The sequence below is a fragment of the Eupeodes corollae genome, chromosome 1 (assembly GCF_945859685.1).
Source record: "Eupeodes corollae chromosome 1, idEupCoro1.1, whole genome shotgun sequence".
Lineage (NCBI taxonomy): Eukaryota > Metazoa > Arthropoda > Insecta > Diptera > Syrphidae > Eupeodes > Eupeodes corollae.
The window spans coordinates 237,603,515-237,622,871 of record NC_079147.1 but is presented as its reverse complement, the minus strand read 5'-3'; the positions used below and the strand labels follow the sequence as shown (position 1 = coordinate 237,622,871).

Below are 19,357 nucleotides of genomic sequence, written 5' to 3'. Positions count from 1 at the left end.
TTGGGGTAGTTGAGTGTTTCCTGAATTTAAGAATCAGCTTCCTTGTTCTTAAATGTTCGAATTGTCAGCGCAATTTTCTTAGTTTTGTCTTTTTCTTAAATTTTCTGATTATAAGCCCAATTTTCTTATTGTTTGCTTTCACAAGAACCTTACAAACACAAGATAAAAAGAATTAGAGAAGTCGGTCCAGCCGTTTACGCGTAAAGCCTTGATCAAGGGAAATAGAATCCATTTTGTATAGAAATAACATTTTTTATAAAAAAATAGATTGTTTTGTCGGATTCACATAAAATACCGAACATTTTAAAATATTCGAAAGTCGAAATGTATTTCAGTTCGTTGAGCCAAAAAAAAAGAATGTGTTATCGAATTAAACAATGGCAATAAGAAACCGTTTTTTTTAATTAATTTCACATTTAATTTGTTTCATATAATGATTTATCATTAACATATATAAGTGCCTGGTTACACGAGCGCAAAAAAGAATTGCTTTTGTGTATACACACAGAAAAAAAAATTAAGTGGGCATGCAAGAAAATTTGACAATACAGGAACAGTCGGAAATTAAAATACAAAAACTATACTCAGCGTCAGGTACTTTCTTTTCGAATAAACTATTATAAGTTATTATTATTGTTTTTGTTTGCTAGAGCTTATTTGGATTACGGTGTAGTGATATTTTTTTTAGTAAAACATACATAATGGAGGAAGATTTGTTGGCAGCAGCAGGATATATGACGTGTGTTGCAGCTGCTTTGTCATTATATGCGGCTGCAAAAGAAAAGCAAGAAACATCAAATTCTAAAAAAAGGGAATGGGTTAAGACATGGAGACTGAAAAGGATTGAAAATAGCTCATTTAAGTTCTTGTATGATGAACTTCGTCTGAATGACAAAGATAGTTATCGTCGTTATTTAAGAATGGACGAAGAATGTTTCAATGAAATTTTAAAACTTGTGGAACCCTTGATTCTCAAAGAGACGACTCAAATGAGAGATCCGATTGATCCTCGAGAAAGTTTGGCCATGTTACTACGTTTTCTTGCTACTGGGGAATCTTACAGGAGCTTGGACTTTCAAACCTGGCTATCGCACTCATTCATTAGCAAATTTATACCAAGATGTTGCTCTGCCATTTATTCATCTTTAAAAGGAAGATATTTAAAAGTTTGTTATGCGATAACGATGATTTTACTTTGAATTTATGCATTTTTGCTTTTAGTTTCCGAGGAGCTTTATGGAGTGGGAGGATGTGGCTGAAGGTTATTCACGTCGATGGAGTTTTCCATTGGAGTTTTCCATGGACGGCAAGCACATTGGTTTTAGAGCTTCCAAGACGGATGGTGCTCTATATTATAACTATAAAGGTTAAAAAAAAAAAAATATGAGCAATGAACAATACCTACCACAGTTTTCTTTTTAATATACAGGGTTCAATAGTATTATCTTACTGGCAATGTGTGATGCGAGATATAAATTCACATTTATTGACGTAGGTTGTAATGGAAGGTTAAGTGATGGAGGAGTACTCAACCGAAGTGATCTTTGCACTATTTTAAGCAACCCGAGCCGATATTTTCCACCAGATGTAGTTATCGGACGCGAAAGAAAATTGCCATATAGTATAATTGGAGACGACGCTTTTCCTCTGCAAAAGCATATTTTAAAGCCGTATTCATATACATCAACGGAAAAACAAAAAAAACTTTCAATTTTCGGCTAAGCCATGCGAGACAATGCATTGAGCATAGCTTTCGAATGTTGGCGAACAGATTTAGGGTTCTTCAGACAACCATACACTTGCGCCCAGAAAAAGTTAAGCTTGTAGTTCAAGGTTGCTGTGTTCTTCATAATTTCTTAATAGAAAATTGTGGAAGCTACGAAGTTCCACAACGCCAACCAAGGGGATACACACTTACGGAAGATAACGAAATAAGTGACCAGAGGAGACCAACGCAAGTTGCTTCGGACATAAGAGACGAATTTGGGAAATACTTTACCGAAGAAGGCCAACTTCCATGGCAGTATCTTTATATATAAGTTTTCAATAAAAGTAAAAGTATTAAGATATTATGTTATTAAACTATTTCATTCATTTATTAATAAAATAATATTGCATAGACTTCATTTTTTTTAAAACTAAACAAAAATAAAAATTAACAAAACAAAAAAACGAAACACAAAAAAGACTATTAATTATTTATAAAAAATCTTCGTCATCAAAAACATCTTCCATTGCACTTTCAATTATGTTTCTGTTTGATGAACTTGTAGAATTGGAATTTTCTTCATCGGTTACTTCAGACAACAACCTTATTCTGGAATAATTGGTAAATCTTGATGGAGTTGAAGATCTTGACGGTGGTACGACGACATTACGTTGTTTGATTTGGAATTGTTTAACGATGTCATATATCTTCCACTTCATCTCCCGCATCCTATCTTCATCCTTTACAACTATCATTTCCTCTTCTAAATTGCCTAAGAAATGCCGAAGAACTGAGGATGGTTTGTTTGTTATCGCATTAGCTATTTTATCAGCCGCTGAAAGCGCCTGTAGCGCTTTGAGTTCCATGTTTGATACACTACCTTTCCGTTTCTATTAAAAAAAAAAAGAAAGCATTTTTGTAGTTAATTGGAATATGATAGTATGATTGTAGATGTATTTATGTATGTATTAAAACTCTCCCAAATTTTATGAAACCACTTAAAATATGTATATGTATATAAAATGAAAGCTCTTGACTCCCCGAGTACGAATATGTGCGCGACAGACTGTATCCACTTTAAGTACTGTTCTGATGTCACCTTTCTTGCTCTCTTCAAAATCTAGACAACAACGCTCTGTCATTTCTGGACACACCAATCCTCTTACATACATACATACATCACGTATTGATCTGCAAATTGAAAACCTATCTATTTATTTCCACCTGTATGATGTGGATCTTGTATTGATAATCCTTCTACGGTATCACTACTACTATGCCGATTTTAATGAAGAGATGGCTGACTACTAGAGAAGGCTGACCTCACAAGACATCACGCTATATTATAGTGCCTTAATAATAGTTTAAACACTCATTCGGGAAATAAATACATATACTCTTAACCTACCGGAACTGTTGTATGTAAGGATCTGGATGTCTTTGGTAAGCTGTGTACCTCTGGCTCAGCAATGATTTCCGATGATGTGGGATCAAAACGCTGCTACAAACATAAATGTCCATTAACATAAAATATTTATTTAATTTTCAATTCTAATTTGACTTACCGACAAAAATGAAATATTTGACTCTCCAACAACCTTATCACCGGTGTTACACTTCATTTGCACCCACACCACTTCTTTTTGAACGGATAATGTTATTTTTTTCTTTTAAATATTGCGTTGCACAGACGTCTCCGGCCGACAACATTTTGTTGTCTCCGCGATTTCGTTTAAACTTTGTGACTTTTTAACCCGGTTTTTATAGTCAGCGTGACAAATTTGAAATAAATTTGGATAGTCTTGTAGCACTTCTAATAATTTAAGCGTTTGAACTCGAGTCCAACTAGCCATTGCCTTACAATAATTGTTTTTTGAATTAAAAAAAAAAGAAATGAAAACAGCACTAGCAAAACAAAAGCAAATTTGTTGTTTACTTCGACAGCAAATAGAAATGAAAATGTATGTCAAAAGGAGATCGTTTTGAGAAAGAAACATGATTTTTAACGCAAAACTCATATCTGAAAATGAGGAAAAAGACGAAACTTGGCATTTTTTTCCATCCCTTTCCTTCTTACTAAAAATCATCCGTTCTCTTTCTTGAATTAATTCTTTTTTGCGCTTGTGTAACCAGGCACTAAGTAAATAACTTTGAATCAATTAGTTTTGTTTTATTTTTTCAATTTAATGCACCTTAAGTTTACCCTTAGGCCTATACTCTTTCACACTTCATTGAGAAAACCATACAAAAATATTTTATGTGCTGAGTTATAATGTTTTACATTTTTTATTTTATTTAATTAAACATTCACTCATACATATTTCCTACATACATAAATACACTTATTCTCTTAGGTACTTTTTTTCTGAGTTGTACAAAAGTAACTGCCTTTCATGTATATATATGTATTTGTATATAAAAAAAGACAATAAATGAGTCTTTTTTTCAGCAAAAAAAAACAATCAAATATTTTAGAAAACTAAAATTCTTTTTGGAAAATTTTAAAAATGCTATTCAAAGCTTAAAAATTAAATGAGATTGAAGATTTTTGTAGACTGTTTATGAGTTTTGGTTTTTCTTTTTTAAACTCGTTGTTTTAATGGTAGCCATTTGCTGTAACTTCCTCACTGTGGTTGTTGGCATCCTCTTTGGCATGATGACCATTTTGATGGCCATTCTCAAGTTTCTTGACATCTGCTGCGGTCTTGAGTTTCTTAAGTGGTGGTCCATTGGTGGGAATGGTTGCAAAATCAAACTGTTAACAAAAGTGATTAGCTTTAAGGAAGAAAAGAATTATAAACAAAGCTTACCCTTTGCTCTAAAGCCATGTGTGAAATTGGGGGAAGTCCAACACAAGCTCTCAAAATATTTTCAATTGCTGATCTTTGGCTGAAGAGGGAATTTACAACTGGAGTTCCCCTGGGAACAAGTGGAGCCTTACACAAGTAGCTAAGTATTGAAAGTACCGGCTTGAAAGCGACCCACGGAGCACTGGATTCTGTGTTGCTCTTCAGATGGATTCTTGAGCAGAGCTCTCCCAAAATGACTAGATCTAGGATCAATGGCGATGCCAGAAGGGAATCTTCGCAGGTGTTGTGAATAACCAAGGTGTTGTGTCCGCCCATCATAATTTCACTCGTATACTCGTCCATGGCCCTTTTGCTGTCTCCCACATAGGGAACGTACTTAATGACAACAACATGGTCAGGATGCTCATTTGGCTGGTAAAGAATGCTGTTGGATTCGACCATATCATCAACAACGTTACTCTTGGAAATCTGTAAGAATTTTGAGTTTAAATTTATATGAATTGCCAATCGTAGCAGTTTTTGAAAAATTACTTCTTTGGAACGGAACTGTTTAGGAGCAGATAGATTCTTTCCATCGTTGTTGCCCAAATGATTATAGCTGACTATTGAGGTGGGTTTGATACCAGCACCGACCAAGAAATCTACCAAAACTGACTTGAGTTTTGTCTGCCCAGATTTAAAGTCATCTCCAGCAATGTAAACTCCATGATGTTCAGCCATCTCAATAAGTCCAGGGACAAATGTGTTTTGTGGTGATCCATTGATGTAAGTACACTATACAAAAAACACAGACATTTTTAATTGGAATTTATAAGTATTTCAAAATACACTTACCCCTTCAGTAATACTAGCCATAGCAAAAATGGTCGATGGAGATATTTCTGACTTATTAGCTTTCAAAGATGCTTGCAGCTCTTCCATGGTTGTGTTTAATCCCTCTTGAATTTCACAAAAACGCTCCGTGTTAGCAGTCCATAGAACAATTATCTTTTCAACTCCTGAAGTTGCCTTGAAATCTTGAATATCCTTGCGAATCTGTTGGAACTGGGCATATCTGGTCCCTTGTATGGTATTATCAGCTCGTGATGACTGATTGGCAGCTATAAAATCAGGATCATAGATCGATGGGTGAGGTTGCATTTTAGAAAGGTCCTTGTACAATTGATCTTGTAGTCCGACATCTAGAACTTGAGCCCGGCGCATTGCTTCTCCAATATTCAATGAACTTATATCCCAACCATCGACAACTAAAGAAATAAAACAAAAAACACCATTTAATTTGATAAATTATATTAATTTATTTAAATATTCTTACCAATATCATTTGGATTAACCATTGGAACAAGATCCTTCATCGGTATATAGACATCCTTGCCATTTTCATCATTTCCCAAATAAACTGTCGATGCTTGGGTTATGGATCCATACCAATTGGCTTTTTGTATTCCAGTTTTCTTCCTCCATTCCAATTCGCGACGATTGGCTTCGAGGGCAGCACTCAAGGTTGAACCATTATTGCCACCCCAACCAACCAACATCAGACCCAATTTTGGCACATTTTTTTCAGTTCGAATTTTTAGGGATAGTGTTTCTGGTTTAACCTTGAAAGAAATAAATTCAGATTAGAAATTGCATCTTTGTATTAAAATATAAAATCTACGCGCTAAAATTTAAAAGTTAATAATAATAATAATAGTTTTTTTCTTTTTTGAGTCTGTTTTGTCCTATGCTTAGGTTAAAAAAGAAGGTATCTTTCTCTCAATGGTCTAATCGAGGCATAAATACAAATAAATGATATTAGGTTGGGACACTTTATATGGTAACATATAATATCTCCCACAAATATTAATATTATATCATGAATAGTTCTTCGAGATTTGGGACCCAGAAGATTACGTCGAGCTTGAGAATCTGGACAAAAATTCCAGCGCATTTTACAAAACACATATTTTGTGAAACGATTTTGAACTTCCTCAATTCTTTGAGAATACGCAAAATCATAAGTTGAAAGTTTCCTAGAGACACAGATAGCGAAGAATTTCTTGACATTTAGTTTAAGACAGTTAACCAAACACCAGTTTGATAAATGATCGAGGTCTATTTAGAGATTAAGGCAATCATAAATAGAACTCAGTTTTAAAAATAATTTAAGATCATCAGCATACATGAGACATTAGATGAATTTTATGTTTTTGCAAATATCATCGATGAAGATTATAAATAAAAGTAGGCCAAGCTGACTGCCCTGGCGAACTCCTGAGGTACATTAAAAATATCTCGAGATTTGATTGTCAAGTTGTACTTGTTGTTCCTTATCAGTTAAAAAAGATGAAATCCACTGAAGTAGATTAGAATAAATTCCAAAGTTATGAAGCTTAAGAAGCAGTATGTTGTGGCATACAGAACCAAATGCCTTGCTTAAATCCGTGTAGATAACGTCTACTTGACTTTGACTTTTTATACAATTAATAACGAAAGAGGAAAAATATGCGAAATTAGTGACAGTTGATCTAGCCAGTTTGGTCTTTACTGAACTTTCGAGCAATTTAGGAATTGTGGACAGCTTACAAATGCCTCTGTAATTTTTAACATTATTTTTCGAATAGGACTTATAAATTGGGATCAGAAAATAAGCTTTCCATTCGTCCAAAATATTCCTGACTATAAGGATAAGTTGAATATAATTTGCAATTGATACAGAACTAGAGTATTTTTTTAAGGCAAGAGCAGGAATGCCATCGACACCAGGAATGTGATTGGGTTTTTAAGATTCTGAAGACCATTTTATACTTCAGACAATTCTAAGTGTATTGAGCCAATATCTACTTCAGGCGTAATATATAAAAGAAAATCCAAGTTTCCTTGTCAAGTTGAGTAAACTGATTCAAAAAAATGATCGAAAAGATCAAGAGTTTTATTAATGTCAGTAGAATTATCCCCTCAATTGATTTCCTTTTAGAATTAATAAAACTCCAAAATCGTTTCGGATCACTTTTCAAATTAAGCTCAATATTCGAAATATAATTCCTGTGCAAGAATTTGCTGAGAACCGTAAATTCTTTACAAAGTTAAATCTAAAGTGTTTGACATTTGAGCCAGCCTTTTGTTATACCATGGAGGTTTTGAGATATTCTTTTCTATCTTATAAGATACAAATAAGATAAAAGTTTTATTTAGGATACCCGTGAAACGGTTAAGCATATTTTACTGAGGAAAACCTCGAAAATGAGTTGAAATGTCTGATTAAAAATATTTCAGTGACTTAAAATTTGTCGTTAAGTAGTCGTGAATGATATGTGATAGTTTTAAATGTATCGTGCAGTTTTTTTTCATGTGTTTGTATTTCTTTTTCTACAATGATGTCCATTTGAGAAATTAATAATAAACTTGTAGTTAGTTAACCTTTAGTTAGTTGTAAAAAATAAAATTTCGTCGTACAATTTCTGGAAGTTTGTTTGGAAGCTAGACTATGTACATATAAGAATAATGAAGGTTCCATTACAAGCCTCGTAAAAACATGTAAAACGTCATGGAATGACAAAACTTTGTTTGCGACAACTAACAAAAGTTTAATCAACGACAAATTAGTAATCTTTATCGCGTTCAACTTAAAAGATGAAACTATATTGAATGACAAAGGAGATGAAGCAAAATTGTATTGAGCTTGGGCATTGAGCATTTTTGACCAAATTTTGCATTTTACATAATTTTTTTTGGGTTTTTGGAATTTAGGCTTTTTGGGATTCTGGAATTAAAGCATCCTTAATTTTCTTTATTTTGAAATTTCAGAAATTTGGCTTCATGAAAATTGAAAACAAAACCAAAGCTTTCTCCAAAGTGTTAAATCTATTTTCTGTTGTAAATTGTTTAAAATTGGTAATCATAATTTATATCAAAAAAGAGGCTAGGATGCGACCCACGCTGATAACATCCCATCCCGTTTGTCGATTTGTCTTGTTTAAAAGTTTGTCTATATGTACTCGTATCAATTTTTACCAAGTTTGCGTACTATTTTTTGTAGATTTTATTTTTTATGAAAAAACGGATCGTTGGTTTTTTATATTAAAATTACTGAATATCGAAAACAATATTTTCTGTGAAATAAAATAAGTTTGAAGCCAATATTTTTAATTTTTGAAAAGCTATTTGAGTCGAAAGTAAATTTTTAAGAAGTTTTAGTATTGTTTTTCTTTTAGAGTTTAATTTTTTGTAAAAAAAACAGTCAACTCGATTTTTTTTTCAAAATTTTATCGAATGTTGAAAACAATATTTTTTGTAAGTAAAAATTAGTTAGAAGCTATTCTCTCAAATTTTTGAAACGATATTTGAGTCGAAATTCAATTTTTACCAACTTTGAGTATTGTTTTTTTTAGGTTTTTAGTTTTTATAAAAAAAAACTATCAAGTCGATTTTTCTCAAAACTTTACCAAATGATACAAATTTTATTTTTCGTTGCACAAAATTGTTTTGGAGATAAAATCATTTTGTATTCGTAAGATTTTCGAGGTAATCCTGATCATCTTCTTTTCCGTTTTTTTAATTTATAAAAAAAACGTTAATTGGATTTCTTTTTTTAAAAAATACGCTTGTTAGAATATATTATATAGAGTTTTTGGTTCGTAATATATTTAGGATTAACCAACATTTTGAAATTTTTTTAAACTCCAGGGCTCCGTTTTGTCTCCGACTCTCTTCCTTATATTCATAAACGATCTCTTGTCTGTCACTTCTAATCCATTAAACTGTTTCGCCGACGACAGTACCCTCAGCTTTTCATATTCGTTTCTAGATTCACATCCTTGTCCTTCGAATGTGGAATTTCAACGGCAGCGTATGATAAGCTCATTAAATTCTGATCTTGACAGCATTGTCCAATGGGGAATCAAAAACCGTGTAGAATTTAATGCTTCGAAAACTCAATGCTGTCTCCTGTCGTTAAAGCGTAACCCACCCCCGATGCCGCTATCCGTGAGCGGCACTTGCATCCAGGAAACTAATCAACTTTCAGTACTCATTATGAATATCACAGATCACCTCTTATGGAATGAACACATATTCGATATCGCCAAAAATGCTGCCAGGTGTTAAGGATTTCTCCGACGATGCAAGAAATTTTTCATCCCTTCTGATCTGGCTATAATCTACAAAGCTTTTATCCGTCCAAAGCTTGAATATATTTTGCATATCGGGGCAGGTGCCCCAAAACAAGTTTAAATATCTTAGATAGAATTCAAAAAAGGGCTTTAAAAATGATAGGCGACAGAACTATAATCGAAACACTTAATCGCTAGAACACCGTCCGTAGCAATGTTTCATGCCTTTCGTTGTTTTATAGATATTTTTACAAACAATGTTCTGTCCAATTAGCTAGTTGCATTCCACGCCTTAAACAATTCAGCCGTAATACTCGCACTTCTAGGAATGCTCATCAGTTTACCCCTGTCGGGCGTACTGTAAAGTATAGAGATTCTTTCTTAAATCGCACATCGAGAATGTGGAATGCTTTGGCCAACTCTGTTTTTCCCTCCCATTTTGATGTTCAGAACTTTAAGACCAATGTGCACCGGTATCTCCTTTTAAATCCTTCCCTATTTTCCTAACGCTCGCACTGTGTTTAAATATAAACATATAAAGGGTACTAATAACCCCTTGAGTGCTTGTGAATACAAAAAAAAACTGCTCTGGTAGAAAAACCACCCACACAATTTTCTTGAGAGCCCTTTCTGCATCCTTCCTTCTTATTATCTGTATAACAAAATTTATTTGAAATCGCTATCTCTCTAAAAAAAATGTATTTCGACTCTAGGGACATTACAATAACTTCCTATGGGAAGTTTAAAAACAAAGCTTTCCCAAAAGTGTTAAATCTATTTTCTTTTTTAAATTGTTTAGAGTTGGCAATCATAATTTATATCAAAAAATAAAAACATCGACTCGATATTGAGTAGTTAGTCAGTAACTTAAGAAAAATGTCACGTCAATGAAAACAATTAGCCACTTTTTATATCTTATATTTCTGAGAATTTTCTCAGTCTCAGATAGTAGGAGAATTGAATACAAACTGAATTCACATTTCTTTCTATTAAATTAGCTTTGCATTTATGTTTCTGAAAACATCCAAGAGTTTTGAAAAATATACAATGGCCGACAAAAAATTACATACGACCACTTACAGTTTGGTCACTTTCAAACAAATGTAAATATAATTGGTATGTTAACACTGTCTATTTTGTTGCAGGGATGCTATATGCTAGTCTGCAATCTGAAAGAAGAAGCGCTTACTTGCACATCCACGTGGTGGCTCCCGGGGTGCAAGTTAGAGAAATCAGTGCAGCTCTATGATAAATGATATTGATCAAATCATAATTATTGAAAAAGGCACGGGCGGCGTATAACTGCACTGAGAAAATTCTCAACTTGTGATCGTACGCAAAAAGCTACGGTTTACTTCCTTCCTAAGATTACATTTTACGAAAGATGGTAAACACATGACTGTCGTCCTATCCCTGGGCTAGAGGTTGACTTACTGATACAAATTATACAAACCCAATAAGTATCAAAAAAGATACAAATCGAATGACTAAGTGTCATCGATATTTAATATAAGTTCAAAAAAGTCTGAAGTGATGATGAAAATGTCGGGCGACCACTTCTAGGGTTATCTTCCTTAGATGTCACTTCATCAAAGACTAAATTATCATACCACTGATTTTGGGGTACCACGGGATATATTGAAGCCCCCTGGATAATTCCAGGAACATATGTTGGGATGGACTTCTTTTGAGAGTATCGTGGTGGCTGTGGTTTATCCTATATGCATAGGGTATTGATTTTCCATTACTGAAAAAATCAATATATAGATGAACAAGGCCAATACAAAAGGTTAACAAAGAGGTGAAGCATTTCGCCAAATAAGAGAGATTAAATCCTTTTGGTTAATTTCAAAAACTAAGCGAATATGCAATGCGAGGGGCAGCAAGTGAAAAACTTGCTTAAGTCTTATAGCCATGGTGTTGATGTTGTAAGCAATTATTCTCTGTCTATTTTGTTAAAATACCAATAAAAAGATCAATTTTTTTAAGGAACTCAGTCATTACAAAAATGTATTGACAAAAGTCTACATACGAAATTTGCATTTTCATTCAAATTCAATATAACAATACGTGATCATTTCATTGTCCAACGGCGGGCATCTAAAAATCTTGTAATCATCTCGGCATTGACAAAACTTAATTTTTGACTGACGCAGAAACAGCGTTCTACCATTTCTCTGGAAGCCTTTTTCTTAGCAAGGAGCATTACAAATGTCAGTATTTCGGATCATCCATAGAAAATTCTCCCATCTATTCTCAATGACTTTTAATTCCGTGCTTTGTGGCAATGTGTAGACTTAGTGTGAACCGTGATATCGAATCTAATTATTGATAATAAAAGCCCTTTGTTTTGGATCCTTATCTTACTGCAAAATACAAATCGGAGTTAAAAGCATAGACAAATGCTTTCAAATTTTATTCCAAAATAGATTTATACTACTCGTAAAAATGATTCTCAACACATTTCAACTTAACCACTCCAGAGGCTATGAAAGCACTCTACGTTATTACTCTGCCTCCACTATGTTTTTCATTAAGGGTATAGCGACAAAGTTCTTCACTGCTTTATGGCTGAAACACATACACGCTTCAGCTTCGGCTTCGTCTGCTTTACGTTAGGCCTGCTTCGAGGTTGCTTTGAATGACAGTTCTATTATTTCATCCCTCCAAAGAGCAAATATTTTGTTTGTTGACATTTTTTTACAGCTGATGAGCTGTCAGACAAAGCAAATGTTCAGATAATTGAACTAGAGCTTCAGTTTGGAGTCACATTACGTTACATTACGTTCTTTTCCTTACGATTGTCAAATGAAACGTGAGGTCGAAGCTCCATTGTGATAGCATGCATTGAATTCCTATGTCTGAACTCGTAAACGTCAGGCGAAGCCGAAGCTGAAGCGTGTTTGTGTTTCAGCCATTATTCGTTTTGCGCCGTTTTGCGTTTTGAAGTGGGGTAAGTTGGTATTTATTGAAGGTGTTGTGGAACGGCCACCGCGTGGTGCAGCTATTTTGCATCTGTTACCCCAATGCGTGGTGTGAAAAACTTTGCTGTAGAATTAAGGTGAAAAGGCTTTACAGCAGAAACCGAACGGCACATAATTTCAGGTATTTACTTTTTGTTATCGAAAAATTGTGCTCAGCGACAAAGGTCATTTCTAGTTAAAGGGATACGTGAAAAAGGAAAACAGGGGTGAAGAACAAAAATGTGTTTGTGCAAAATGAAACAGATTAATCAGCACGAGGATGATATGCGATTTTAAAAAGATGTTGCCATATGGCAAAGAGCACACTTAACTAAGGAATAAACGAAAGACACGATTTCGGTGAAAAGTTAATTTCATGCTAGGGTTCGATCAATGCGCCGGGTAGATCGTGCAATTTAATACCTCTAGACTATTTTGTTTAAGGCTATGTTAAGGTTTATGTCTAAAGTGACAAATCCGCTTCCATTGACGCACTGGAATTTTCCGAAATTGGTGAAATTACATTTTTTTAAAAACGCCAATAATAATAAAAAACAAGGCGCTAAATGATGTGTTCTTTTCAATTCTCACATCATAATATTAACGCAATTTTCTGCAACATTTATATTGCTTAAAAGTGCTTATGGAAAACCTTATAATATTATGTGCATTTAAACAGGTGGCAATTTAAATAAAGCCATAAGAACTACATTTAACGTGTTTTTTTGTTGGTTTTATATATTATTAATTATCTACAAACACCAACGTCTACTATCAATCAAATTAACAGGGAGAAAATAATTTTGTGCAAAATACGGAGCAAAGTTCTAACAATTAACACACTACGTCACATTCTAGATAAATTATTTCGTTAAAAAGAGAAGAATATCAATTTATTTCCACTTTTTTTTATTATAATTACGTTAGCCATAAACAGTACCTAACTAATTGCAATCTATCATTCTATATTTGCATGTGAATAATAATCATAATATTCAGATATATTTCTAGAATAAAAACTGTATTTAAAATTCATCACCATATGCATTTCTCACGCTTAACAAAAATAAATTTATTCAAATTACGTAATAACTGTACTTTCAATACTTATTTATTTTTGCCCATTTAAAAAAAAATAAATATATATTTCTAATTTGAATACCTATGAAACATCTGCCAGCAGCGCAGTTTAAGAAAATGCTTTGAAAATTTTCTATATGTTCCTGTTTACATTCTACAGTGCAGTTCATTTGAATAGGTGCACATTTTTTGGTTTCTATAAATCTATTTTTTTGTTTTTAAACAAAGATAATGTAAAAAAAGTTTGCCCAGCTTTACCCTTATATTCTTTTTCAGAGAAAAATAAGGCTTCAAATTAGTAAATCAGTCCTAAACTCTAGGAACATTTTCTTTATGCTCAGGGGCTACTTTATAAACACTGAAAATTGCAACAGGTGACAATTTGTTAATTTACATCTTCACAATTGTCAAAATCTGTTTCATAAACAATTGGAAATTTGTATAGAATTGTTGGAAAATATCGAAAGTGATTAACAAAGAATAAACAATGATTTCGAATTGTTAATTGGCCCACAGTTTGAAGAAACATTCCTTAAAAACTTATTTAAAGAATGGTGTTCATTTTCAAACTCTCGATTTTTAGTAACTTTTGTGCACTTCAATTTTTTAATAATAAAACACGATGTTGCAAACTGTGAAATTTTAAAATTTGAAGAGTGCCAACGTTCTGTTATTCCTAACATCAAAAAAATTGAGAAACGATGAAAATTGTATCAAAATGCAAAGGTTTTATTGCAGATTATAAAAAAACTGTCACTACGAACTTGTCAGTGAGTAGAAGTAAGAATGACAATGTGTCAGTTTATGAAAATGATAAAATTGTCATGACAAATTTGTCATTGTATTTTATGACAAACTTGTCACCTGTCAATATTTTACTAAACACTGATTTGTCAGACGAGTGTGTCAAATTTGTAGAATTTAAACCTGTCAATTTTTGTGAAATAGGGCCCAGAATGCCGAACCAAATATAATGCGGTTTTCAATTGAACCTGCTTTTAAAAAAAAACCGACTCTATATTGTTTATTGACTATAAACTCATGCGCTTTTATTTTGTATCTTAAGCTGTTTTTATTGTTTTTAAATTGGTTCGGCTACCATAGAAGATAAAAAATCAATATTTTTGTATATGTACACTACATATTAGAGCTTTTACTTTCGCCGGTTTTTTTTTAGGCACGTCTTCTATACAATTTCTTTTCCAGGTCAATTTTTGCCAATTAACGAATATTATGTTTATGTAATGTACCTTTTCCTATAATTTGCGCATGTTTTTATATGACACCCATTCATGTTTTGCCATAAAGTACATAATGTACATTCATTTTAATTTTAGTTCATATAAATACGAGTAGATATTATGTATGTACATTTTTGTATACATTAAATTGTGGTATTTATAAAGTTGCAAATATATTTCCCTACACATTGGGACTGATGTATTCTGTATACACCCTCTTTACTCAAGTCCGTAGAAGGAGGGGGATCGAGGATGTCTTAAGCACCCTTAAATGGTACATTCTCAAAAATATCGAAGAACATTACTTTAATTTTAAGCACAAAAATGCAGATTGTAAATATTTTACCAACAAAATGTTGAACTTAATTTTCAAATACAAAAACAGTATTTTACAAATTTTAAAAGAATCAGGGCAAGTTTATAGCTATCATTGAAATCAATCATTTGAATTTTTAGACTTTCATTGGAACTTTCTATCATTGGACATACAAATTCCTGATGGAAATCAAGCATTTGACATTAGAGTTGATCATTAAAAGAAGAAGACTGACAGGTGAAAATACAAAGAAAATGGAACTATTTCAGTGGAACTATTCAGGCCCGAAAGCAGCTGTTCATTAAAAAGTATTTTAAAGTTGAAAACTTAAAAATGAACTTAAAGAAACACAGCTCTTTAACTTTTAAATAACAAAACTAAATTTTCAATGATGGAAACCAATAAAAGCTTTAACTGGCACCTTAAGCATCAACATTTAAATTTACATTTTATTAATTTGATTCCGTTTTTAATATAGACAATCAAAGGAAAATATTGTTTGAATTCAAATACTTTTACTGACATTTAAATACAATTTTCGAAAAAATTAAATCTTGAATTGAATTTAAAACTAGTTTTGCCTTACAGCTACATATAGACACTAAAAACTTCAAAAGTGAGAAAGTGAATCAAAAATGACATTTATAACATCGCTCGCTGAGAATTTTTACTAAATTCAAAATTTAAATGTCAATGTTATTCAATTTAAAAAGAAGATAGATATCAAAACATACCTAAGACCGAACTAAATATAACTGAAAATCCTTGGAAAAAGCCTAAATTTCGAGATATTTTTATAACTTTCGGAACTGAGCATGCATATTGCATATTGCCAAATTATTTTCGGATCAAATCTAGGGTGACCAAGACATCCACAAAAATATCAGCACTAGTTTCAATTCAAAGACATTTGTCATTACTAAGCTATGAAATAGTCCCTTTTAACCAATTTTTACTGAATCACGTTGGTAAATATAACAGAAGTTTCGAGGGTTGTTGTATCTATGGCTTGACAGTTGACACAGCGAAACTGTCTTGAAAATTCTGTTCAGTAAAGTTTGGCAATTTATCATGAATCGTTTAGCACTACAACTACAGTATTTATGAATGAAGCTCGTTTGTGGTTAAGTAGCTTCGTTATCAAAAATATGGACCGAAGATAATACTTAAACAACAAATCACCTTCACATCTAATAAAATTGACTGTTAAGTGCGGTTTACACGCTACTATCATTGGACAAATTATACTTTTGAGATCTCAAAAATGTCCGTATTCTCAAAAATATAAACAAAATTTCTCATATAAACTTCTCACTTTTGCTATCAAAAATCTGACGACAGAATTTTTATAAGCTTTCCCAAGAATTCTCTATTTTAAAATTTAAAAAGGATGAATAGAAATGCACAGTTAATTTGATTGCTAGTTGAGAATGAATAGTAAATTATGGTTCCCTTGCTCTATCAATCCGTCTAAGAAAATATATGCTTTTTATATTTTGACACAAAATTAATCACGATTACGAAAACTTACTAACTGCACTAAAATTCATAAAAAGAGATATTTTAAAGAGTGGGGGTAAAATTCACTCACAAAAAGACAAAACTACAAAAAATCAGCCTAAAGAAATTTCTTGGGCTAAGATTCGTAGGTTGGAGAAATATTTTACTTTCTCGTGAGCGCTCTGTTTTACGAAAACCTAAGAAATTTTTGAGTACGCGAACAGTATTAGTTAAATTTCGTTATTTTTCGTAAAATTAGACTGTCAAAGGAAGGTACGCGAACGGACCTAATGATCAAACTAATGGAACTTGACATTAAGCACATAAGAACTGTTCGAAGTATAGCTTTGTAACATTTCGAATCTTTTTTATTAATACGTTTTTACAGTACTTACAAAATAAATTATACTAGGAATCTAAGCAATTTTTTTCTTTTTATAATAAATTATGAATCAGCACCAACTGTCAAAAAGTGAAACATGTCAGTAAACATTCAATTAAAACGTCAATTTTGTTTAATCAAATGGATGGATATCAAAGTTTAGCTTTTAGTTATTATTATTATCCCTCCAAAATACACTTCTGACTACGGCCTTGTTTTACATCTACAATGAAAATCCTGAATGGATTGTTCTAGAACACCGGCCAACAACAAACTTTTATATCCACCCTTACTTTATATTCAAGGTCAAGGGGAAAATATCGATTTTTAAAACCTAATGGTAGATCCAGAGAAAAAAAAAGCATTTGTGACTTAATTCCTTTAAGTGACGTAACACACTTAAAAGACTATTACCTATAGAAGTCTTCCTTTCTAAAACTCACCTGAATTGTACCACCATCCCGTTTTACTGATGAAGTCTGATACTCATAATCAACTTCGATGTACTTTTCATCGATTTTCACATTTGGCGATTGAACTTCCAATTTCGATGCACTCATTTTAAAATTGATTGAATTTTATTTTTCCCCTTTATTAAACTTAATTAGATTTGCATAAAAACAATTTATCAAACAGTCTTTAAATTTCACAAAAATAGTTTAGTTTGAGTCCTTTTTTCTTTGCAGCACTCACGATATTTTCAAAGCGTTTAATTAATTTCTTTGATGGATGACAAATAAAATATTAAATTAAACCAGTTTCCTTCGGTTCTTTAGATTGATGGTAGAATTCTTAGGAAATTCCTTTGAATTTGATTCTCGAGAGCAAAAAGAAATAAAACTCGCTAATGAAATGTGAAATGCGTATCGTGTTTTTGCAGTCGGCGGCGTTGGAACAGCTTCTGATATCGGTGTTAACCACTTGAGCTATATCAAACTTATGAGCTTTCCTCTCGAATTGCCGGATCTATTTATTGTTCTCCTGCTTGAAGGCGCATGCCTTATTTAACACTCTATATGGATGGATGGAATCAGCTGAGTATGAGCTGTTGTTTGGTGGTTGATGTGATGACTGATGATGAGTCTAAAAAGGCACGAGGAATATCAGTTGTAGCAGAGCCAGGGGTAAAGGCTATAGAGAGTGTGTCTTCTGTATCAGAATTAAGAACTTGTTTATGATGGTTCTAGATCGTGTCAATATGGACAATGGTCAGTTGGACATCTTCATTTCTCTCAATGAGAGGAGACACTAATTTAATTCGTTTGTTGTTGATTTGATAGCGAAAGAAGGGAATCATAATTGTTTATCATATCAATGTGTTTGATTTGATCTTGTTTCGAACTGTTTTAATGTTTCTAATAATTTATTAATTCAACATAAAAGTTTTATAGTCTTGTTCAGTAGGTTAACTATTGATTCATAATTATTTTATTTTATTTGATAGTTCATCGAACTTTTTCGTTGTTTCTTTGTTCTAACTGAAAACATTGACTGTTTGACAATAAAACATAACTTAGAACTTAGTTAGAAAAAATGTATTGTTTTTCGTATGGCAAATCTTGAGAGAAGCAAGAAAATAGGGACCATTCTGAGATGCAAAAGCTTTATTTTATTTTATGTTAGGACTATTACGACAACTTGCAACTTTGACTATAGAATAAATAGAAACAGAATATCAAAAACCAAAGTTTGGAACCATAACGATATTTCTGTGAGATTCTTGGAATTTCTTAGCTTCGCCTTTCAAAATCTGGTGGTTGTTCTTTGTAACTTTGCGTGGTATATTTCTGCTACTCAATAGTTTTGAAAAATGAAATATTATTTCGGTTATATTTTAAGGTTATGTTTTTCGTTTCTGTTGTCAAAAAGTCAAAAATATTCCTTCGGATCTGATAAATCTTTACTTCCACTCATCATTATGATTGCACCAATCAATTATACATAAATCTCACCAATTCAAAATCAAGACCCCACATTAAGTGTTGATACTTATACAGAATCCAAAACTTTCCAGTTGACACTTGACCATATTAAATTTTTCTTACTTAACCAGGTTCAAAAACGCAGTGTTGTTGTTTGTTTTTGTTTGGTTTGTGTCGCAGTGATTTTCCATTGATGGAACAATAGAACTATTATATAAAAATGTATGTGTACATGAGGTCCGCGATGAGGAAAATTGCAAGTCTTCATCATGATGACCACACTGGAACATTCTGATTGTTTATGTTGCATATAAAATATCATCTCTTAGTTCGTCCATATAC

The 19,357-nt window shown here is 32.5% G+C and overlaps 2 protein-coding genes across 2 annotated transcripts; one reads left to right on the top strand and one right to left on the bottom strand.

The window, feature by feature from the left end:
* Nucleotides 1-480: 480 nt before the first annotated feature.
* Nucleotides 481-1,371, top strand: LOC129949286 (uncharacterized). Its single transcript, XM_056060654.1, has 2 exons — nt 481-1,166; nt 1,222-1,371. The coding sequence occupies exons 1-2, from the start codon at nt 702-704 to the stop codon at nt 1,369-1,371; spliced, it is 615 nt and encodes a 204-aa protein (XP_055916629.1). The 5' UTR covers nt 481-701.
* A 2,486-nt stretch (nt 1,372-3,857) lies between these two features.
* Nucleotides 3,858-18,034, bottom strand: LOC129939641 (inositol-3-phosphate synthase). Its single transcript, XM_056047729.1, has 6 exons — nt 17,537-18,034; nt 5,834-6,119; nt 5,353-5,765; nt 5,050-5,292; nt 4,519-4,986; nt 3,858-4,463 (listed from the first exon to the last, which is right to left on the bottom strand). Exons 1-6 carry the CDS (start codon nt 17,651-17,653, stop codon nt 4,305-4,307), a joined length of 1,686 nt encoding a protein of 561 aa, XP_055903704.1. The 5' UTR covers nt 17,654-18,034; the 3' UTR covers nt 3,858-4,304.
* Nucleotides 18,035-19,357: the final 1,323 nt, after the last annotated feature.